The sequence below is a fragment of the Malania oleifera genome, chromosome 8 (genome assembly GCF_029873635.1).
Source record: "Malania oleifera isolate guangnan ecotype guangnan chromosome 8, ASM2987363v1, whole genome shotgun sequence".
NCBI lineage: Eukaryota > Viridiplantae > Streptophyta > Magnoliopsida > Santalales > Ximeniaceae > Malania > Malania oleifera.
This window is the reverse complement of record NC_080424.1, coordinates 60856906-60877912: the sequence shown is the minus strand read 5'-3', so window position 1 is coordinate 60877912 and position 21007 is coordinate 60856906. Positions and strand designations below refer to the sequence as shown.

Here is a 21007-nt window from a genome sequence, read left to right as displayed (position 1 = left end):
AATTTTTATCTTGCAAAAATCATTTGAAAAGCCAAAACCCTAGGTTCTCCTATTTCGTATTGAAAAATATTTTTGGAGAAAATTTCTTATTATGGTAAAATCTTTGAAACACTTATTATATACATTATTTTTCAAAGATTGAAAATATTATTTTCAAAAATAACCCCCTTACTCTTCGGGTATGTTTCATATCATTAGAGAGTGCATTTTAATAGTTTTAATGTTTTACATCTCTACTTGTATTTTTAGAAGCATTTTTGTATGTACAAAAATACATTTTAATGTACCGGTTTGGTTCATTCCAGTAAATTGAACTAGGGAGTCTCCACCCTGTAAGGGAGACCAGTTGGGCTCCGTTTGATAATTGAGTTGGGTTTTGGCACTGCCCGTAAAGTATGGTAAAGTTATGGATCCACTCGGTAAGTGTAGCTGGGGTATTCCTCATCTCGTAAGGAGAGGCTATGTGGTTGTGGTTCAGCCCTATAATTGAGTTAGGGTTTACCTTGCCCTGTAAGGAAAAGTTGTAAATAACTTCCGCTCCACCCATTTAAGTGAGCAGAGATAGTGAAATATTTGGGAGGTATGCCCAAGGTGGGGACATAGGCTGGTTTGGCCAAGCCTCAATAACAAATATCGTGTGTCTCTTTCTCTCTATCTTATTTACTTTATGCACTTTAATTTCAATGTGTATGCTTGTTTATTTACTATTAAACTTATTTGCATGCACAAATTTAATTTAAAATGAGATAAGCAGCATATGTGTATGTCAGCACACACAACTTATTTATTTTACGTACACGCTTTAAATTATAAATGGGATATGATGTGTTTGATGTATGTAAATATTTAATTTGTAGCCATATTTGTTTTAAATATTTGCACGCTTGATTAATGGGGGGAATTGAGACTATTTAGAAAGACCCTAGGTTGCGAATTATGGTTTGTGATTTGAATTGGACCTAGGAAAAAATTCAAAATATCCAATTCACCCCCCCCCCCCCTCTCGGGATCACACCAATCACATCAATAACTATAACTCAAGAGCAAAAAGTTACAAGAAGCTAGCAACCAAACCACAAGCTCAAGAACTGGCAATCACATACAGTCAAACAAACCCCGATCCAAGGAGAACAAAGGGAATCTATCATGCAACACTCTATAAACGTGAATCTGAATCACCCTAAAGACACATTCAGGAGAGATAGCCTTCCCTTCAAATCTCCTTTTGTTCTGAAAGTACCAAATGGAATACACTTTTGTAGCCAAGCTAATTCTCTTGGCCACAGCCTGAACACCAGTGCCCTTTACTTCTTTGTGCAGCCATTTAACGGCAGCTTTCAGTGTAGACATGAGTCCCCAACCAGTTTCGCACAGGCCTCCAAACAGAATTAGAAAACCTACACTTGAAATTAAATGCCCTACAGATTCATCTTCAGTTCCACACAATAGACAAACATGATCAACAAGGACACCTTTCAGCACATCACAAGTAGTAAGCTTCCCTTTTATGACCAGCGAGAGGATGAATGCATGCTTAAGAGTGCATCCACACCTCCAGACTTCTTTGTGCCATATCACTTTACTACCTTTAGCTTCCCAGTAGTTATAAATCTGAGAAGAACTAATTTGATTATCCTTCACCCATTGGCTCAGTAGGTTCACAACAGTCAACTGATCCCTGCAATCCTGCAACATCAAATTTTTGTATGGTTTTTAAGTTTTTTTTATTCATATTGTATTATTTAGGTTGTATTATTGTTTTATTATTTAATGTTGTTATATATTCATTTTATTGTTTGTATATTTATTTAGGGTGCGTATAATATTGTTGTATTATTTAATATTTTTTATCATTGTTATATATTCATTTTTATTGTTTGCATATTTGTTAAGGGTTTTTAATCATTGTTGTTGCATCATTTAATTTTTATCATTTGTTAAATTATGATGTTTGGGGTTTATGTATTTATTTATGATTTTTAAATATTGTGGTATTATTTTTATAGTTATATTGCTATGTAAATGGTTTTTGTATTTATTTAGGATTTTTAATTGTAGCAGTATTATTTTTACTATATCGTCATGGTTATGTATTTATTTAGGGTTTCTAATTGTTGTTGTTATTATTTAATGTTTTATCATTGTTATATATTCTTTGGTTGTATATTGATTTATGGTGTTTATATTATTGTTGTATTATTTGATGTTTTTGTTAAATATTCATTGTTTGTGTGTTAGGGTGTTTGTTTTATTGTTTTATTATTAACGGTATATATTCATGTGTGTTGTTGTATATTCTGTTTAGGGTTTTTATTTATTTTCATGCTATTATTATTGTATATATTGTATATTTATTTTACGGTTTTAATTGTTTGCATACTATTATATTGTAAGTTATTTTAGGGTTTGATTTGTTTCCATATTATTATGTTGCATAGAATTTAATTGTTTCCATATCTGTAAATATATTGTGTAGGTTGATTATTATTTTATTCATAGGATGTTAATGTTTTGTTATATGCTAAGGTATTATTATTGAAATTTATTATGTATTATATTATTAAGATATAGTATTATTATTATTATTATTATTATTATTATTATTACTATAGTGTATTATTAAGATATGTGTTATATTATTATTATGTTATGGTATTGTTATCATGTAGTTTATTATTATGGTCTAGTTATTCTGTATATTATCGTAATCTATATTATGATATGGTAGTTTAGTTATTATGGTAATTTATTGTATACTATGGTATTACTTATCTTAGTAACGCTTATTATGGTATATATTTATTATTACGTAGTGTTCATATTGCAGTATTTTCAGTATTTTAATTATTATGATATTATCTTAATTTATTTATTATATTATTACATGTATATTATGTTCATATTATATTATTATGTATTTTTGTGTGGGTGTGTCCCTATGATTATGAAAAGGGCAATGGGCATTTCAGGTCTCACCTGTACTAGTTCTAAGGGAGATTTTTCTAACGAGATCCCTACTTTTGGGGGTCTTATTAGATATTCCTAAATCACACCCCATTTTGATTATACTCTATAAAAATGTGTATATTTGTTTGTTTATTTGATTGTATATATTTGTCAATTTTTTTATTTAAAAGGAGTAAAATAAAAGGTCATTAAAATCAATTTTGGATAATTCTTGGTTAATTAGGTACCGTTCGTAGAATGGATGTATAGGGGGTGCTAGCACCTTCCCCTTGCATAACGGAACTCCCGATCCCGATCCTGGTATAGGCAGACCGATACTATTCATAATTGAGTAGTAATCAGGTGTTCTAATCACACCAAGAAGAAAGGTTAGTGGCGACTCCAAACTTCCTATTTGCCAAAAATCGCACATATATATTTTTTATTCACCTCCCCATGTCACCTCCGCTCTTGGGACATCGCGACAGATCTCATTATTATCATTAAATAAGTCCCACCCACCTCATATACTATGCACAGAGTTCAGGTACTAGTGCCATCAACGTTCGCTAGTGAAGCTTGCAAAGCAATTCTAATGACCCATTGCTTTCGTACAACCAACCATTAATGAACATATCCATGTTTGTGATCTTTATACAAGTTCTCATCATTATCAATAACCCAATGCTATGCAACCATTGGCCTAAACATATAATTTTTCTATAGAATACTTTATATAATGGGAATAGAACTTCATTTATAACTTCATGTCTAGTTTACAAGGAAAGTTGGATAATTTGTTGTGCCAACATCATATATGTTGTCTGAGTGTGAGAAAAGGTGGAATGACTTGTTACACATCGTTCAAAGCATACTCATGCTTGAATTATCAGTCACGATAGGGTTATCACATTTGTTTGCCATGGTAGACTTGAAACATCCTGTCTACATGCAAAGTCAAATAATTTCTTCTATTATTACTTCCATACCATGCATTCTTGCTGGTGTCAGAATAAGCGAAATGAATTGTGACACATTTTAAAGCATGCTGAGTTGTTAGTCATGTGATGACCCCTAAAATATATATATACAAGTAGAACATGATAATTATATATATATATATATATATATACATATGATAAAATAATAAAATAATAAATATGTTCATTAAGTTAGTGTTAATATTGAGGTGTTTCTCTTATAGGATATTTGATTTCACATTTGATACATAAGAAAGACTTTATCTAAGTGAGTGCTTAGAGACCATTATAGTTTAGTTGCTCCCAAGAGGTCAGCCTGGTCAAAGTGGAATTTCATGGGATAAGCAAAGTAGACACAAAGGATGTACTAATTTTCAAAATAATAATAATAATAATAATAATAATAATAATAATAATAATAATAATAATAATAATAAGAGTCCAAAAAAGAGGCAGAGGAAGGAAGAAGAAGAAAAAACTATAATATGTGTATATATATATATATATATATATATATGTTGACCTAATTGGTCATATCCCGTTTTTGATAATGACAAATACCTTGGTATTGACGTTTGCCTTGAGCTTGTATGCAAGTTCACTCTATGCATGAAATTGAAAAGAATCTTATCTCATGATGGTGTATGGTGACCCCAAGGAAGAATGAAGACTATTGTGTTAATTTGTAATTGTAATTTTTATATTTTTCATTCTAGACTATAACATAATATGGTCTGTAATAATTGCATCATGCATGATTAACCTATATGCTCACGTAGCCTTAGATTGACCCTTAGGTTCCTACACATTTAGTGCACATGACCCCACTAAACTCACATGTTATGAGGGGTGAATTTAATTTAAAGTATGGACCTTAGGCTTAAAATGGAAGGGCTTCAGGCAACTGAACCAGGCACATTGAAAATGCCTCAGTTGATAGAATTGTTGACTGGTAAAATAGTTGACTTGACTTCAGGCGACCGAACTTGTAGAGACCCTGTGAATTATGCTAATTAAATAATAGGAGGAGAACAGAAAAAGGAAATTGTGATTTGGAATTCAACAGGGTATCGTCGAAAACGCAACATATTTTTCGATGAACAGCTTGATGGGATCATCGATGGGGACACGCGTCTCGTCGACGAGAAGTTATCGAGTGGCTATTTCCAATTTTGAATTTCGTCGACGAGGAATAAGCGTTCATTGATGAACTCCCTTCTTGGCCTCCTCGAAGAGGTGACATGTCTCGTCGACGAGTGTAGGTGTATAAATCGCCTAAACTCGATTTTCTCTACAAAAATCACATGAACAACTTCTTTTCTCTCTCTCTCTCTCTCTCTCTTTCTCTCTCTCCTCTCTTCAATTTTCCTCTCTTCTCTTTAAGATTTTGGGTCAATTCTTCGCTAGATTGACAATCCGAAGCCGCCATGCTACTCCTGGGAAAGTTATTTTCAAGTCTGCTAGAGTAGATCGTTGGTGGGGCTAACTTGAACTCCATCCCAAGTTTAGGGTGAGGCTTTATGTTGAGTATTTAGATTTCCTACAGTTGTAGAATAGGTAGCACTCGAAGAAGTATTGAAGTTTTGTTCAAGGCGATATTATTTTTAGAGTGTTGAACGGGGAACCTTGCGGGTGCAAGACTAGTCATTTCAGGGACTTTCTAGTAGTCAAGTAAGGGAGTAAACTAAAGCAGTAATTTTCCATGAAAATTATTATTAATTAATAAAAGATTAATTTTCAGAAAGCATGTATTATGTGTGAGTATATTTGGGAAAATGTATAAATATTTGGAAAAATACTGCTGTTACACAGAAATATGCTTTTAGTGTAAATTGTTAGAAAATGTGATTTCAGAACAGAATTCATGATTTTACTCAGTATGTCTGGCATGAATATTATTTCATGTATATTATATTATGTTAAGTGAGATTTACAGAAAAAGCATGTTTACAATTATTTTCAGGAATAACATGATAAAACAGGAAGTTATGGTTTCAGAATATATGATAAACAGTATATGCTCAGTTCAGTATTTATGAAATGTTCGGCGCAAGGCCGTGATTGATAGCTGACGCAAGGCCACAGTTATGTATGTATCTGGCACAAGGCCATGCTTATTTATGTTATGAAAGAATTCAAAAAATGCCATCAACTTATTTATGTTAAAACAGTATATTATCATGTACTATATGTTATCAAAACCCGGATAATAGTTCAGATCAGTTATTAGGTGCACGGTACCGTAACTATACAATTTAGTTCAGTTCAGACTTGTGCTAACTACCTCTGCCAATAGAGGAGGTGGGAAATGGATAGTCAATGTGGCTTTCAGCGTAGAGTTGTAGACATCCACCTGACAGTCCGGACCAGGGTGTGGCGAGCCCATTGTACTTACAAACACTTTTTACTCGGCAGTGGTCAGCCAACCATTACCGGGTCCCGCCTTCAGGCTGCACAACCTGTCATAGGGGGTAATACATGACATCAACTAGCTATTCATCCTAGGTAAATTTCAAAATTACTAGTTATATCAGATGATTTTATGAACACTGAGATACAGTATGATTTAGTATAATTATGAAATCATATTTTTATTTAGTTATAATCTTATAAGTGTTTTCAAGCATGTAATATGTACTGTATATTTATTAGAGCACGTAAATATTCATGTTAGCACACAACTGTATTTTGTTTATTTCCCCTATTGATAGGTGTCTCACCCCAGCTTAAACCATTTCAGGGAACCTAGAAAGACAAGCGGACTGAGCTCCGCACCATTAGAGGCAGTTTTCACTACCTCACTAGGAGGGTGAGTTTTTAAGCTAGGATTAGCTGGTTTTGGTGTTAGATCCTAGTTTAATCTTTTGGTATTTTGAGGATTGTATATATATAGTAATATGGTGGAATGTAAGTAACTTTGGTATTGTATTCTATGGTTGGGTGAATGAAATTTATATTTACTACTGCTTAGGTGTCCGCTGTGTATGACAAGTGTGTCCCCATTACCCACGGGTTCGGGTTGACTTTGTTATGTTGTAAGTTAATGGTATCACGGTAATTAATATGGTTCATTATTTAGTAAATTAACTAGGTCGTTACGATTTGGTATCAAAGCTTAGGATGCTAGGTTCTGTATACTCTAGAATACAATAGTAACAATACCAGAGTATAGGATAAAAGAATTTGAGATCTAGTTTTGTAGTCTAGATGCAAGACTTTCGTGATGGTTTGTGTGTCTTTCCCGGGGTGATGATTTTAGGAAAGCCATGGTAAACTATTATCGGGTGGGGTATCTAGGTTGTAGGATTGAACATTGAATTAAGATCAGGGATGATGAATTAGTTAAGGATATAATATACAAGTTAGATGATATGTTATGGTAATGGGGTCCTAAGCTAAGTTTATTGTCTTTTCAAGATGGACCCTAGAGGTAGTAGCGCCCATGCTAGTGGTAATGAGGGTGATGGGCCCTAGGGCGCTACGAATGGTGATTCAGATGCAGTACTGCGTAGCGTGGCTTAACAAAATGGCTAAAATTGCTAGGAACTCTAGATAGTAGGGTGGTTCGTCTGCAAGCCACGGTAGTTCAATTGAGAACTTTATTAAGATGAATCCTCTGACTTTCTCAGCAGGAACTGATCCTGCAGTCACTGAAAACTGGATGTAGAAGATTAAAAAAATATTTGCAGTGCTACAGTGTACTAAGAAGCAGAGAGTGCTATTCGCTAGGTATAAATTGACAAGAGAGGCCAAAAGATGGTGGACGACCGCGAAACTTCTGGAGTAGCAGAGGATAGTGCCTATAGAGATGACATAGGAACTATTTAAGGAGATATTTTTCGATAGATATTTTTCAGCCTCGTCTAGAGAAGCCAAGATAGAGGAGTTCCTGAATCTAAAATAGGGACAGCAGACTGTGCAGCAGTACACAGTGAGGTTCGTTGAGTTATCTCACTTCGCCCCGTACATTATTCCAAATGAGACGAAGAAGGTAAGACAGTTTGAAAGGGGTCTGAGTAGAGAATTATATAAGTAAGTGTCGATACTGAAATTGCAAGATTTTACCGAGCTAGTAGATAGGGCAACTATGGTAGAAGCTGGAGAGCGGTTGGAGGCTGAGGAGTAGAGATAGAGAAAGAGATCTATGCCTTCTGGTTCCAATCAAGGGTTCAGTCGAGGTTCGTGGAAGAGAGGTAGCTTTTATAGGGGTCAGAAGCAAGAGTTGTGAAGCCATGAGACTCAGGGTATGCAGTCATTTCCAGCTTGTCCAACTTGTGGAAAGAGACAACTGAGTGAGTGTTGAGCCACGTGAGGTATCTGATACTGATGTGGGGAGTCCGAACATATGATGAGAGACTGTTAGACTCAGATTGGAGTTGCTCATACTCATAGACCTACTCGGGGAGGCTATCAGGCGCCTCGTGGAGGTCAGCAAAGGAATAAGGCTCCAGTGAGAGTTTATACTTTGATGCCTGGTGATGCTGAGACAGCCGACGACGTGGTGACAGATATGGTTAGCATGCTTTCATTTAAAGTTGTTCTATTATTTCATTTAGGAGCCACACACTCATTCGTGTCTATGGAATGCACTAGATTATGTGGGGCAAAAACACAGTTATTAGACACCAAACTGTTAGTAACTATACTGACCGGATCATTAGTGGGGTGTACTAGGGTGCTCCGGGGGCTGTCCAATTGATATCCAGGGGAAAGTTTTGTCTGCTGATTTGATAGTGCTGGATATGCACGCGTTTGATGAAATATTCAACATGGATTAGCTAGCAACTAATTTTTCTAGTATAGATTACCAATTGAAAGAAGTGATATTCAGACCTCTGGGAAGAGCAGAATTCAGGTTTATAAGGTCATGAGTGCAATCCCCACTTCATCTAGTTTTAGCTGTTCAAGCGAGGAGATTGCTCCGGAGTGGCTGTCAGGGATTCATGGCCTTTGTGAAGGAAATGTCAGGGAATGAATTGAAGTTCAGTAGTATGCCAGTAGTAAAGGAGTTTATAGATGTTTTTTCCAGATGAATTACCAGGCTTGCCACCTGATCGTGAGGTAGATTTTCTTATTGATCTGCTTCCAGGTACAACGCTGATCTCTAAAGCACCTTACCGAATGGCGCTGCGCTTGTAAAGTTGACAAAATTAAAGAATCAGTTACAAGATTTGCTTGATAAGGGATTTATACGACCCTGTGTATCTCGGTGGGGAGCTCCAGTGTTATTTTTAAATAAGAAAGATGGGTTCATAAGGATGTGTATAAATTATAGGGAAATTAATAAGGTGACAATCAAGAACAAGTATCCTCTACCCCGTATAGATGATTTATTTGACTAGCTCTAGGGTACATGGGTGTATTATAAGATTGATCTCAAATTAGGTTATCATCAAGTAAAGGTAAGGGCAGAAGATGTATTGAAGACAGCCTTTCGGACCAGGTATGGGCATTATGAGTTCCTTGTTATGCCTTTTGGTCTAACGAATGCTCCTGCAGTATTCATGGATTTGATGAATAGAATTTTTCACCAATATTTAGACCAGTTTGTTGTTGTTTTTATTGATGATATACTGGTCAATACAAGGAGCTATGAGGAGGATGAGATGCATTTGAGGTAGGTTTTACAGACACTCAAGGAAAAGAAGTTGTATGCGAAGTTCAGTAAATATGAATTCTGGCTTGAGAAGGTTGTGTTTTTCGACATGTCATCTCAAAGGATGGAATTTTTGTGGATCCTAGTAAAATTGATTCAGTAGTGAATTATGTTAGACCGAGGAACGTCCACGAGATTAGGAGTTTCTTGGGGCTGACTGGTTATTATCGTCGTTTTGTTGAGGGATTCTCAGCATTATCGGGCCTCTAACACGATTGACTAGGAAGAATGTTAGATTTGAATGGGACGATAGCTGTGAGCAGAGCTTCTAGGATTTAAAGCAAAGGCTTGTCATGATACCAGTGTTGATCATCCCGTCAGGGGGTGAGGGTTATGTTATCTATAGTGATACGTCCTTGAAAGGACTTGGCTGTGTATTAATGTAGCATGGTAGGGTGGTAGTGTATGCTTCCAGGCAGTTGAAAGAGTATAAAAAGAACTACCCTACCCACGATCTTGAATTGGCTGCAGTAGTACATGCATTGAAGAATTGAAGGCATTACCTGTGTGGAGAGCGATGCGAAATCTTCTCCGACCATAAGAGTTTAAAGTAGTTTTTCACTTAGAATGAACTGAACATAAGGCAGAGAAGGTTGTTGGAGCTTATTAAATATTTTGATTGTACTATCAGTTACCACCCAGGAAAAGCAAACGTGGTAGTTGATGCACTAAGTAGGAAGTCTGTGGGACCATCGTTGGCTGCTATGGAGATTCAAGTGCCGATCATGATGGATCTAGAGAGACTCGGCATAAAGTTAGTCAAAAGTGATCTTCAAGCATGTATTGTCAGTTTAGTGGTGTAGCCTACTCTGTGGGAAAGGATTAAAGCTGCTCAGAAGGAGGATCCAGAATTAGCAGAGGTAATGGTCAGAGTATAGGGTGGTCAGGGAGAGGCATTTTGTATTACAGATGACAGAGCTTTGCGGTTCCATTCTAGATTATGTGTTCCTGATGATGTTGATATCAGAAGGACCATCTTAGAAGAGACTTAGAGATCTCTATACACAGTTCATCCCGACAATACGAAAATGTATAGGGATCTGCAAGAGTCTTACTGGTGGAGTGGTATAAAGAAGGAGATTGTTGAGTATGTAGAACAATGTTTGATGTGCCAACAAGTAAAAGCTAAGCACCAAAGGTCGGCAAGTCAATTGCAGCCACTTTTTATCCCAGAGTGGAAATGGGATCATATATCTATGGATTTTGTTTCAGGGCTGCCGTCGGCATTGCATGGCCAGAATGCAATCTGGGTGATTGTAGATCATTTAACCAAAACCGCCCATTTCCTTCCCATCAAGATCAGTTGCTCCATTAACAGACTGATAGAGATTTGTATTCATGAGATAGTCCATTCTCACGGTGTGCCAGTGTTTATAGCGTCAGATTGAGACCTACATTTCACATCATGATTTTGGAGGAGCTTGCAGGAGGCTCTAGGGTCTCAGTTATCTTTTAGAATGACATTCCATCCTCAGTCAAACGGGAAGACTGGGAGGATGATTCAACTACTAGAAGATATGCTTCGAGCATGCGTGCTGGATTTTTGGGATAGTTGGACTCAATTTATGCCACTGGTGGAGTTTGTATACAACAACAGTTATCGGGCTAGCATTGGCATGGCACCATTTGAGGCATTCTAGGGTAGAAGGTGTCGTTCTCTTTTATACGAGGATGAAATGGGAGAATGGTGAGTTGTGGGACCAGAGTAAGTACAGAAAGCGTATGATAAGGTTCGGCTTATTAGAGATAGAATCAGTGCAACTCAGAGTTGATAGAAGAGTTACGCCGATACCTGCCGTAGAAAATTGGAATTTGATATCGGTGATCATGTGTTTTTGAAAATAGCTCTGCTAAAAAGGGTTATAAGGTTTGGAAGGAAAGGTAAACTTAGCTCTAGGTTCATTGGCCTGTTCAAGATTCTAGAGAAAGTGGGGTCAGTTGCCTACAAGTTAGCTTTACCACTTGTGTTGTCCAGGATACACGATGTAATCCATGTCTCCATGTTGAGGAAATACGTCCTAGACCTTTCTTACGTAATCAGTTATGGTGAATTAGAACTTAGTGATTCACTAGTTTATGAGGAGGTACCAGTACAGATTCTGGATAAGAAAGAGCAAGAATTGCGTAATAAGAAGATTTCTCTAGTAAAAGTCTTGTGGAGAAATCATGCAATAGAAGAAGTTTCTTAGGAGCTCGAGGAACACATAAGACAGAAATATCCGCATTTATTCCATGGGGTTTAGTTATAATCAGAAAAGTGTAACTTGTTATGAAATGTTTCTTTTGCAAGTTAGTCAGTATATGTAGCAGTTTAGTTAGTAAGTAGTATTTTGGTTTAGGGAGAATTTTATTTTGCATATGTAATCTCTCAAAACTCTTAATGTAACCACGGTATTCCTCCGCCATAAGTGAGGGTATTAGTAGACTGTTTGTTTTTAGGGGATGGTGAATCATATGGATAGTAAATTTCGAGGATGAAATTTTTATAAGGAAGGGAGAATGTAGAGACCTGATGAATTATACTAATTAAATAATATGAGGAGGAGAGAAAGTGGAAATTGTGATTTGGAATTCAACAGGGTCTCGTCGACGAACGCAGCACGTTCATCGATGAACAACTTGATGGGATGGTCGACGGGAACATGCATCTTGTCGATGAGAAATTATCGAGTGGCTATTTCCAGTTCTGAATTTCATCGTTCATCGAAAAACTCCCTTCATGGCCTCGTCGACAAGGTGACATGTCTCGTCGACGAGTACAGGTGTATAAATCACCTAAACTTGGTTTTCTTTAGAAATCATGTGAACAACTTCTCTCTCTCTCTCTCTCTCTACTCTCTTTGATTTTCCTCCCTTCTCTCTACGATTTTGGGTCTGTTCTTCACCAAATCGACAATCCGAAGCTGCCATGCTACTCCTGAGAAATTTTTCTTCAAGTCTACTGGAGTAGATCATTGGTGGGGCTAACTTGGATTCCATCCCAAGTTTAGGGTAAGGATTTCTGTTGAGTATTTGGCTTTCCTACAGTTGTAGAATAGGTAGCACTCGAAAAAATACTGAAGTTTTGTTCGGGGTGATGTTGTTTTCAGGGTGTTGAACGGGGAACCCTGTGGGTGCAGGACTAGTCATTTTAAGGGCTTTCCAATAGTCAGGTAAGGGAGTAAACCAAAGCAGTAATTTTTCATGAAAATTATTATTAATTAATAACAGATTACTTTTCAGAAAGCATGTATTATGTATAAGTATATTTAGGAAAATGTATACATATTTGGAAAAATACTGATGTTACACTAAAATATGCTTTTAGTGTAAAATGTCAGAAAATGTGATTTTAGAACAGAATTCATGATTTTACTCAATATGTGTGGCATGAATAATATTTCACGTATATTATATTATGTTAAGTCAGATTTACAGAAAAAGCATGTTTATAGTTATTTTCAGGAATAACATGATAAAACAGGAAATTATGGTTTCAGAATATATGATAAACAATACATATGCTTAGTTCAGTATTTATGAAATGTTCGGCGCAAGGCCGCAGTTATGTATGATATTCGACGCATGACTGCAGTTATGTATGTATCCAGTGCAAGGCCGTGATTATTTATGTTATGGCAGAATTCAAAAAATGCTATCAATTTATTTATGTTAAAATAGTATATTAGTATGTACTACATTTTATCAAAACCTGGATGGCATTTCTGATCAGTTATCAGGAGCACGGTACCGTAGCTATACAGTTCAGTTCAGTTCAGACTTGTGCTAACTACCTTTGCCAATAGTGGGGGTGGGAGATGGATAGTCAATGTGTCTTTAAGTGTAGAGTTGTAGATGTCCACCTGGCAGTCCGAACCAGGGTGTGGCGAGCCCATCGTACTTACAAACATTTTTGACTCGGCAGTGGTCGGCCAGCCATTGTTGCGTCCCATCTTCGAACTACACAACCCATCATGGGTGGTAATACATGACATCAACTAGCTATTCTTCCTAGGTAAATTTCAAAATTACTAGTTATATCAGATGATTTTATGAACAGTGAGATACAATATGATTTAGTATAATTATGAAATTGTATGTTTATTCAGTTATGATCTTATCAGTATTTTCAGACATGTAATATGTGCTGTATATTTATTAGAACATGTAAATATTCATGTTGCCACACAACTTTATTTAGTTTATTTCTCTTACTTTGAGGTGTCTCACCCCAGCTTAAACCATTTTAGGAAACCTAGAAAGATAGGTGGACCGAGTTCCGCGCCCTTAGAGGCAGTTTTCACTACCCCACTAAGAGGGTGAGTTTTGAGCTAGGATCAGCTAGTTTTGGTGTTAAATCCTAGTTTTATATTTTGGTATTTTGAGGATTATATATATACAGTAATATGGTGGAATGTAAGTAACTCTAGTATTGTATTATATGGTTTAATGAATGAAATCTATATTTACTACTACTTAGGTGTCCGCTGTGTATGATAGGTGTGTCCCCGTTACCCATGGGTTCGAGTTGACTTTATTATGTTATAAGTTAATGGTATCAGGGTATTTAATATGGTTGATTATGTGGTAAATTAAGCAGGACATTATAGAACCCAAATGAACTGAGTGTCACGGTCGATTGAACTAGTACCCTGACCTTTTCCAACAACTTGAGCGCTCAAACGTTTACGTTCAAAAAGCCCTTGGGTGACTAAATATGCAAGTTTGGTAGACCAAGTTTGAGGACGGGCGACCCAACCTCAAACATTTTGGAAAATTGCTTGACCAGCAAACTGAACTCTTTTACAGGCACCCGAACTTCAAAATTGCATTTTTCTTATGTGTCTGTTCGGATGACCAAACCTATGGCTCGGTCGACCGAAACTCTCAGGTTGGCCTCATTTTTACTGAGGTTAATTAGGGTTAAATAGGGTTAGTTTTATTAAACTCATTTTAAAAAATTCTAATATTTCCTTTGGTGTCCCCAACGATTATAATTTTGACCTTGTCTATATATATGCATTCATTTGCTCAATTAAGACAAGATTAGCATTTGGAGTAGCTTAAAAATCCTTTGTATTTTTAAGAGCATATTTTTAAAATACAAAACCCATACACTCTTCCTTTGATATTCCCTTGATAAATCAAGTTTCTGAAGAGTGTCCTTGAGTGATCCTACTAGGATTCCACTAGCTTAAAACTCTCCTTGTTCTAGTTGATTGATTGTTTTTTATTAAGAGTTTTAGACAAGGTTTTTCCAAGGTTTAATTAATAATCATTGTGTGGGAAAACCTTGTAGATAGTGAGTCTTTGCATCATTATTGTAGACTCATTAAGCTTGTGTTTTTGGTTGTGTTAAAATTATTTTCACGAGCTTATTTTTTCAAATATCTCTTAAACTAATATTTTGTGAAAGTTATTTTTAGGATATTTTGAATACTCTTATGGAAACTCTTTGTAACCCTAGTATTGTTTGATTAATATTGATATTTTGTTTCAAATAGTATTTGAAAATACACTCTAGGACATGATTACATATTGACATCAGATTGAGTGTTAGCACACTTCATTGGCACTGAGCATAAATTATATCATCTATGAGTACATATTTATCTGGACTATATATTAGTACATATCTACTTGTGTAGAAGCACTTAAATTTGTACGCAAAAATTCATATCCATTGATCGTATTCTAGGCGTGGGCATGAAGAGGGAGACTTGCCCTGTGAAAAGTCCCATATTGGCTTTGACCCGGTTAGGAAAGCTAGGTGCACCATCCTGATAAGGTGTTGTAAATGGTGCCGCTCCAGCCGTTAAGTGAGTCATAGTGGAGTCCTTATACTTGTGAGCCAAGGCGGGGACGTAGGCAGTATTGGCCAAACCCCGATAACATTTCTTGTGTCTGTTTTTGATTTCCGTACTTAAATTTACGCACTTGAATATTGTTATTTTAATTACATTGTTTGGTTGAGAAATACTAAGATTGCTTTAATTTCTTTACATTTCTGCTTAGTTTGATTTGTGCTAAGTTGGATACTACATAGAAAGACCCTAGGTTGTGTAATATTGTTGTTGGATTAGTTGAACCTAGGAAGAAATTTTTAAATCTCCAATTCACCCCCCTCTTGGGATTGCATCAAAGTCAACAATGGGTATCAGAGCCTTGTCACTTAGACGTAAATGTTATTTTGTAAAAGATCATGATGGCTCATGTTGGTATGTCTCCATCTTGTGAAAGAAGGTTATCTATGAACCCTCCAGTGTTTTTCGGTGAAAAATTCGCTAAATGGAAATTTAGAATGACCATATATGTTAAAGCTTTAAATTGGAGGTTTTGGAAAGTTATTGCCCGGGGAAATAATGTTCCAATGAAAATCATTAATTGTGTTGAAATTCCCAAATCTAAAAATGTGTTGAATGATTATGACAAGAGCATAATGCAGATAAATTTTGATGATATGAACACCTTGCTGCATGCTTTAGATTCTAACATTCTTTGTGAAGTTATGGCATGTAATAGTGCAAAAGAGATATGGGAGGGACTTGAAAAGAGATATGGAGCAACTAAGTAAGAAAAAGGCAATCGCTCATTGTGACTCAAGCTCAAAGGATTTTGAAGGATAAAAATGGTGCTTTATAGTTTTAACCGATGATGAGGTAGATTCATCTCCTTCTACTTTATCAAATAATCCTAGTAATGATTCATGTGATAATTCTAATGATGCATCTAACACTGAATCATGTGATAGTTCTGGTAATGAAAGCATGCCTACTTATAAGGAATTGCAAATTGAATATGTTAGAATTCATAAGTCTCTTGTCATAACTAACAAAAGATATATTGCATTGAAAAACAAGTATGAGGCATCTTTGAAAGAATGTGAGTCAAAATTTATTGTTGAAAGGGAAAATGATTTCAAAATCAAATAGTTAGTAAACAAGAATGAAAAGTTTAAAAAAGAGTTGAATGTGTTAGGATCTCAAACTTCAAGTGATAATAAGAAATATCTTCTCATGTCAGAACTTGAATATAAAGCAAACAACATAACTATATCATTTGTGAAATTAGAGGATGTTTGCAAAAGTTTAACGAACTTAAAAATGCAAGATCTAGAAAAGAAAACAGAAGACCAAGCTAAGATCATCTACACATTCACTAGAGGCAAGGACAACATAAATAAGTTGCTAGGTTCACAAAAATGACCTTAGATAAGGAAGGTATAGGTTATAATGGGACTAGAAATAGAAAGAGGAAGAATCTTTACATGGGGTACTTTGTGAGAGAGTCCAAACATTATGCTAGTACCTCCTGCAATCAATATTCTCACACTTTCTGCACATTATGTAAAAAGAAGGGGCACACAAAGTTTGATTGCCAATTTAAATGAAAATGGGTGAAAATGAAGCAAGTGTGGAGAGTCAAAGAAAAACCCGAATCTATCTCTCCTTGACCCTAAAATGATCTAAGTGTCAAATGGTTAAAATTGGTGCACTCAATAATCCTTAGGTCATGTATCTAAATCATAGAGGTCATGTCATTTAAGAAAAAAGTCAAAAGAAGAGAGGCTGACTAGGTTCGGTCAACTGAACTCAATTCAGCTTAATTCATTCGATTGACCGAACAAGGAAGTTAACAAGATCATTGACCCCATTCAGACGCCTGACCATTCCTGTTAAAAATAGGTTCAGGCCACCAAACATGGTTTAGGAGACTGAATTGATCTTTCACCGACTGAAGCTTAGGGTTTTTAATTCAACAAAGAGATTCAGCCAACTGAACGAAAATGACTTTGTTCATTTCAGGCTACTGAGGTTAGGAATGTGAAAAGTCATCAAAGATTCAGTCAACCGACCTTGTATTCAGCCAACCGAACAGACTTAGCTTCTGGGGCATTTAAGATGGTTCGAGCGACCGAACACTTGATCGGGCGACCAAACTGCGATATATATATATATATATATATATTTGGGTGCGTGAAATAGGTTCATTGTTAATTTAGGAGTAATCCCAAGAGGGGGAGGGGGGTGAATTGGGTATTTTACAAATTACTTTGGTATTTCAATCCTTAATTTAAATCCTAGCCATAAAAACACAAATTTGAATACACACTGATTTCAGTATTATGCAACTCAATTGATTTAGTCTGTGGATATCTCAATTAATTCAGTATTACCCAATTATTCTCACGTATATTAAATATTCATATATACCAATATTTAAAACATGCACAATAGATATAATATGAATATAAATGTGGAAATATAAAAGATATAAAGTGAGAATGCAAACACCAGATTTTTAACGAGGTTCAGCCAAACCCGACCTATGCCCTCACCTTGGGAAAAACCCCCAAGGATTGCACTAATCTATTCCTTAAACCGAAATGAAGCTTCCCGTTACAAACCCGCTGCTTACAAAAGGCACAGCTTCCTCCTACTCCGCTGTTTACAAGAGGCACAACTTCCTTCTACTCCACTTCTTACAAGAGGCACAACAACCTCCTACTCCGCTGCTTACAAGAGGCACAACTTCCTCCTACTCCATTACTTACAAGAGGCACAGCTTCCTCCTCCCTGGTTCACAACCCAAACCGTTAATACAATAGATTGATAAAATTCTTGAACACTTAGATGCTTCTGAACAAGCTAATGAGTACAATTAAATTCCTAACACATATTCATATGATAAAACTTGAAGCTTAACATGTATGTAACGATGAGATCATTATATGAATGATATGCTTCACAAATCTACACTTAAATCAATATCTCCCAAAATAATTATATATGTAGATGCTTTGGAGAACTTAGGGTTTTAGTTTAACTTACTAGATGCAAAAATACCAAATGTGATCCTTCAAAAAAATAGTCTTGAATGTTATGAGGATCTAAGTTCTTGCTATCAAATAATTTGTAAGAGCAAACCTTTGAATAAATATATGACTTTGAGTATTTCAAAGATTTAACAAAAAATATTTTTCAAATATTTTTTTTACCAATAAAGTATATCCCTTTGTATAAAAATATGACTTTGAATATTTCAAGGATTCAAACTTTAGAATACTATTCCCACAAGATTTTTCACAATAAATAAGCATGAGAAAATAAGTTTCTTACTCCTAAGACAATTTTTATTTGAACGAATAATGGAGAAGACAACCGTTTAATAAAAAATTTAAAGCTCAATCAAATATTTCTCAAACCTCAAGATCAAACCTAGATTTAGAAAAAGTTTGCTTGGATCTTGAAGATGCGAATGCCTACTAAGTAAGAATTCTTTGGAGTGCGGGCAACAATTCCTAGCAATAGTATTCAAAGCTCTCAAGAGATGTACAAAGATGTTCAAGGCACCCCAATCCTATGCAACGGCTAAGGCACTAGGGCTTATAAGTTACTTATATAAGTGTTCTCAATGTGAGTTTCCTTGTTGCCCTAGATACTTGGAATATTCCCCACATTTATAACATTTAAATTTGAAAATTTCAAATTTTTCGTAGTGTCAGTTGACTGAGCTCTTAGGTTCAGTCTTCTAATGTTCCTTAAAGCACTAAAAATTTTAGTCTGGACACAGGGTCAGACAACTAAACTATAGGTTTAGTATTCTGAAGTCCTAGCTCAGACGATTGAACTTGATGGTTCAAATGTCTGAAGGTGTTCTACCTGTTCTGTGTTTTAGCAATTAAATCTTCAGATGACTGAACTAATTCTTCAGTCTTCTAAGGAGATTTTTCAGATGTCTAAAGTAAAATTTTAGTCATCTAAGGTTGCATCTTCAGAATTCTGAGGGTACACCTCAGTCATCTGGGCAGATCAACTTCAGAATTTTTATTTTCAATTTCAAAATCAATTTTGCTCTCTTGCTTTGATCCCTTATAAACATCTTGTGGGGTTCAAAATAAGGTCTCTAAGTCCATGTTTAACCTTAGAATATTTTCATAAGATGCATGTGTAGGGCATATTTTGAGCTTCTAGCTATATTATATAAAATATGCAAATACGATCAATTCTAAATACCCATTCCCATGACGATCTTGAACTTGACGCTTGCATCTTCACTCTTCTACTCTTTTAGTTCCATGGATTGTGCCAAGTTGTATATGCTTTAATCCTCATGGCTTCTTTGACTTCCTAACCTTCCATGCATGCTAAATATTGTTCCTATTCACAATCTCAATGCACAGATGAGATAATTTTGTTTTGTCATTATCAAAACGAGATTAGACTCAAAAAGTCAACATTCATTTTTTTTCATTTTTTCTTGAGAGAACCCGAGAGTTCCTCTCTTTCTGTTGCCTCCTACTCTCACTCCAAGCCTTATTTTTCCTTAGAATACCTCTTCCAATCATGTCTAGGGATCAGATGCGAGCTGAATCATGGATTGTTCTCGAGCAATGGTTCATTTCAGTAGAAAGAAGGATCAAATATGAGAAAGTCTTCAAGCTCAATGAGCCTATCATAGGTAAGGTACTTGACATAGAATTTATGCAAAATAATTTCAAAAAAGTGCTAGAATTGTTCAAGTATTAGGGATGGTATGAATTTGTCAACTTTCAGCCCAAAGGAAGGTATCTTATTCCATTAGATTATTTTACGCAAATCTGGGACAAGAAGACTAGGGATACTACTCCCGAGTATTTAAGACTGATATTCCCTTTGAGGACAAATATCTAGATAAGACCCTCAATATTCAGAAAGGAAAATTTGATTGCCCAAACTCTGTCTCTACTTGGATTAATGAGTAAGAGTTTACTGTAAGCACTTTTGTTAATCTTGTTATGACTAACCCTGTAGTTAATCTGAGTCATACCCCTAGCTACAGGTCTCTCACACTCGAGGCAAAATTCGTGCACCACATGATCTCTTATAATATTCTGCCAAAATCAGGGTCTAGGGATCATGTTTCCTACCTAGATTGTTTCGTGATGTGGTGCCTCTTTACGAGTAAAAAGCTAGATTTGCCGAGATTGATCTTAAAGTGGATGTTTGTAAAGACCGTGAGCAAAAGAATCATTCTGCCGTATGGGGGTATCCTTAATAAGGTCTTTTTCAGAGAAAGGGTCACCAAGACTCCTTATGCAGTGCTGAAGAAGATAAAGAGCACAGATACCTTCTCCTCTACGACCCCGAAGTTGATGGGATATGAGCTGACTGGCAATATGTGGTTGCCAACTATACCAGTGAGAGGAGCAAACCCGCAGGAGGTTCCTCAAGAGCAGCCTCATATGCCATCTAAATGCAGAGATCATGGCTACCATCATGAGTCTCATAACTTCCTTTAATGAGTTTAAGACATCTATCCAAAGCAAGATCAGGGAGCTAGCTTCCACATCTCAAGTGAGGCATGCTGAGCTTTACACTAAATTCACAAAACTTCAGTCAGTTGTAAAGGCAAACTTCCACATCCTTAGTGAGCATCTGAGGGATATGAATGAGGATGACAAAGG

General features: G+C 35.9%; 1 protein-coding gene across 1 annotated transcript; it reads right to left on the bottom strand.

Annotated features, from left to right (window-relative positions):
* Positions 1–1095: 1095 nt before the first annotated feature.
* Positions 1096–20792, bottom strand: LOC131162701 (uncharacterized). The gene is made up of 2 exons (XM_058119305.1): positions 20739–20792; positions 1096–1686 (listed from the first exon to the last, which is right to left on the bottom strand). The coding sequence occupies exons 1-2, from the start codon at positions 20790–20792 to the stop codon at positions 1096–1098; spliced, it is 645 nt and encodes a 214-aa protein (XP_057975288.1).
* Positions 20793–21007: the final 215 nt, after the last annotated feature.

What these genes read in the sequence shown, in the direction of transcription:
- LOC131162701 (XM_058119305.1), bottom strand. Translation starts at nt 20,792, where the DNA reads ATGGCATATGAGGCTGCTCTTGAGGAACCTCCTGCGGGTTTGCTCCTC. An exon ending in CGGGTTTGCTCCTCTCACTG is followed by an intron (nt 1,687 to 20,738) that starts GTATAGTTGGCA and finishes TTGATGTTGCAG; the next exon opens with GATTGCAGGGATCAGTTGAC.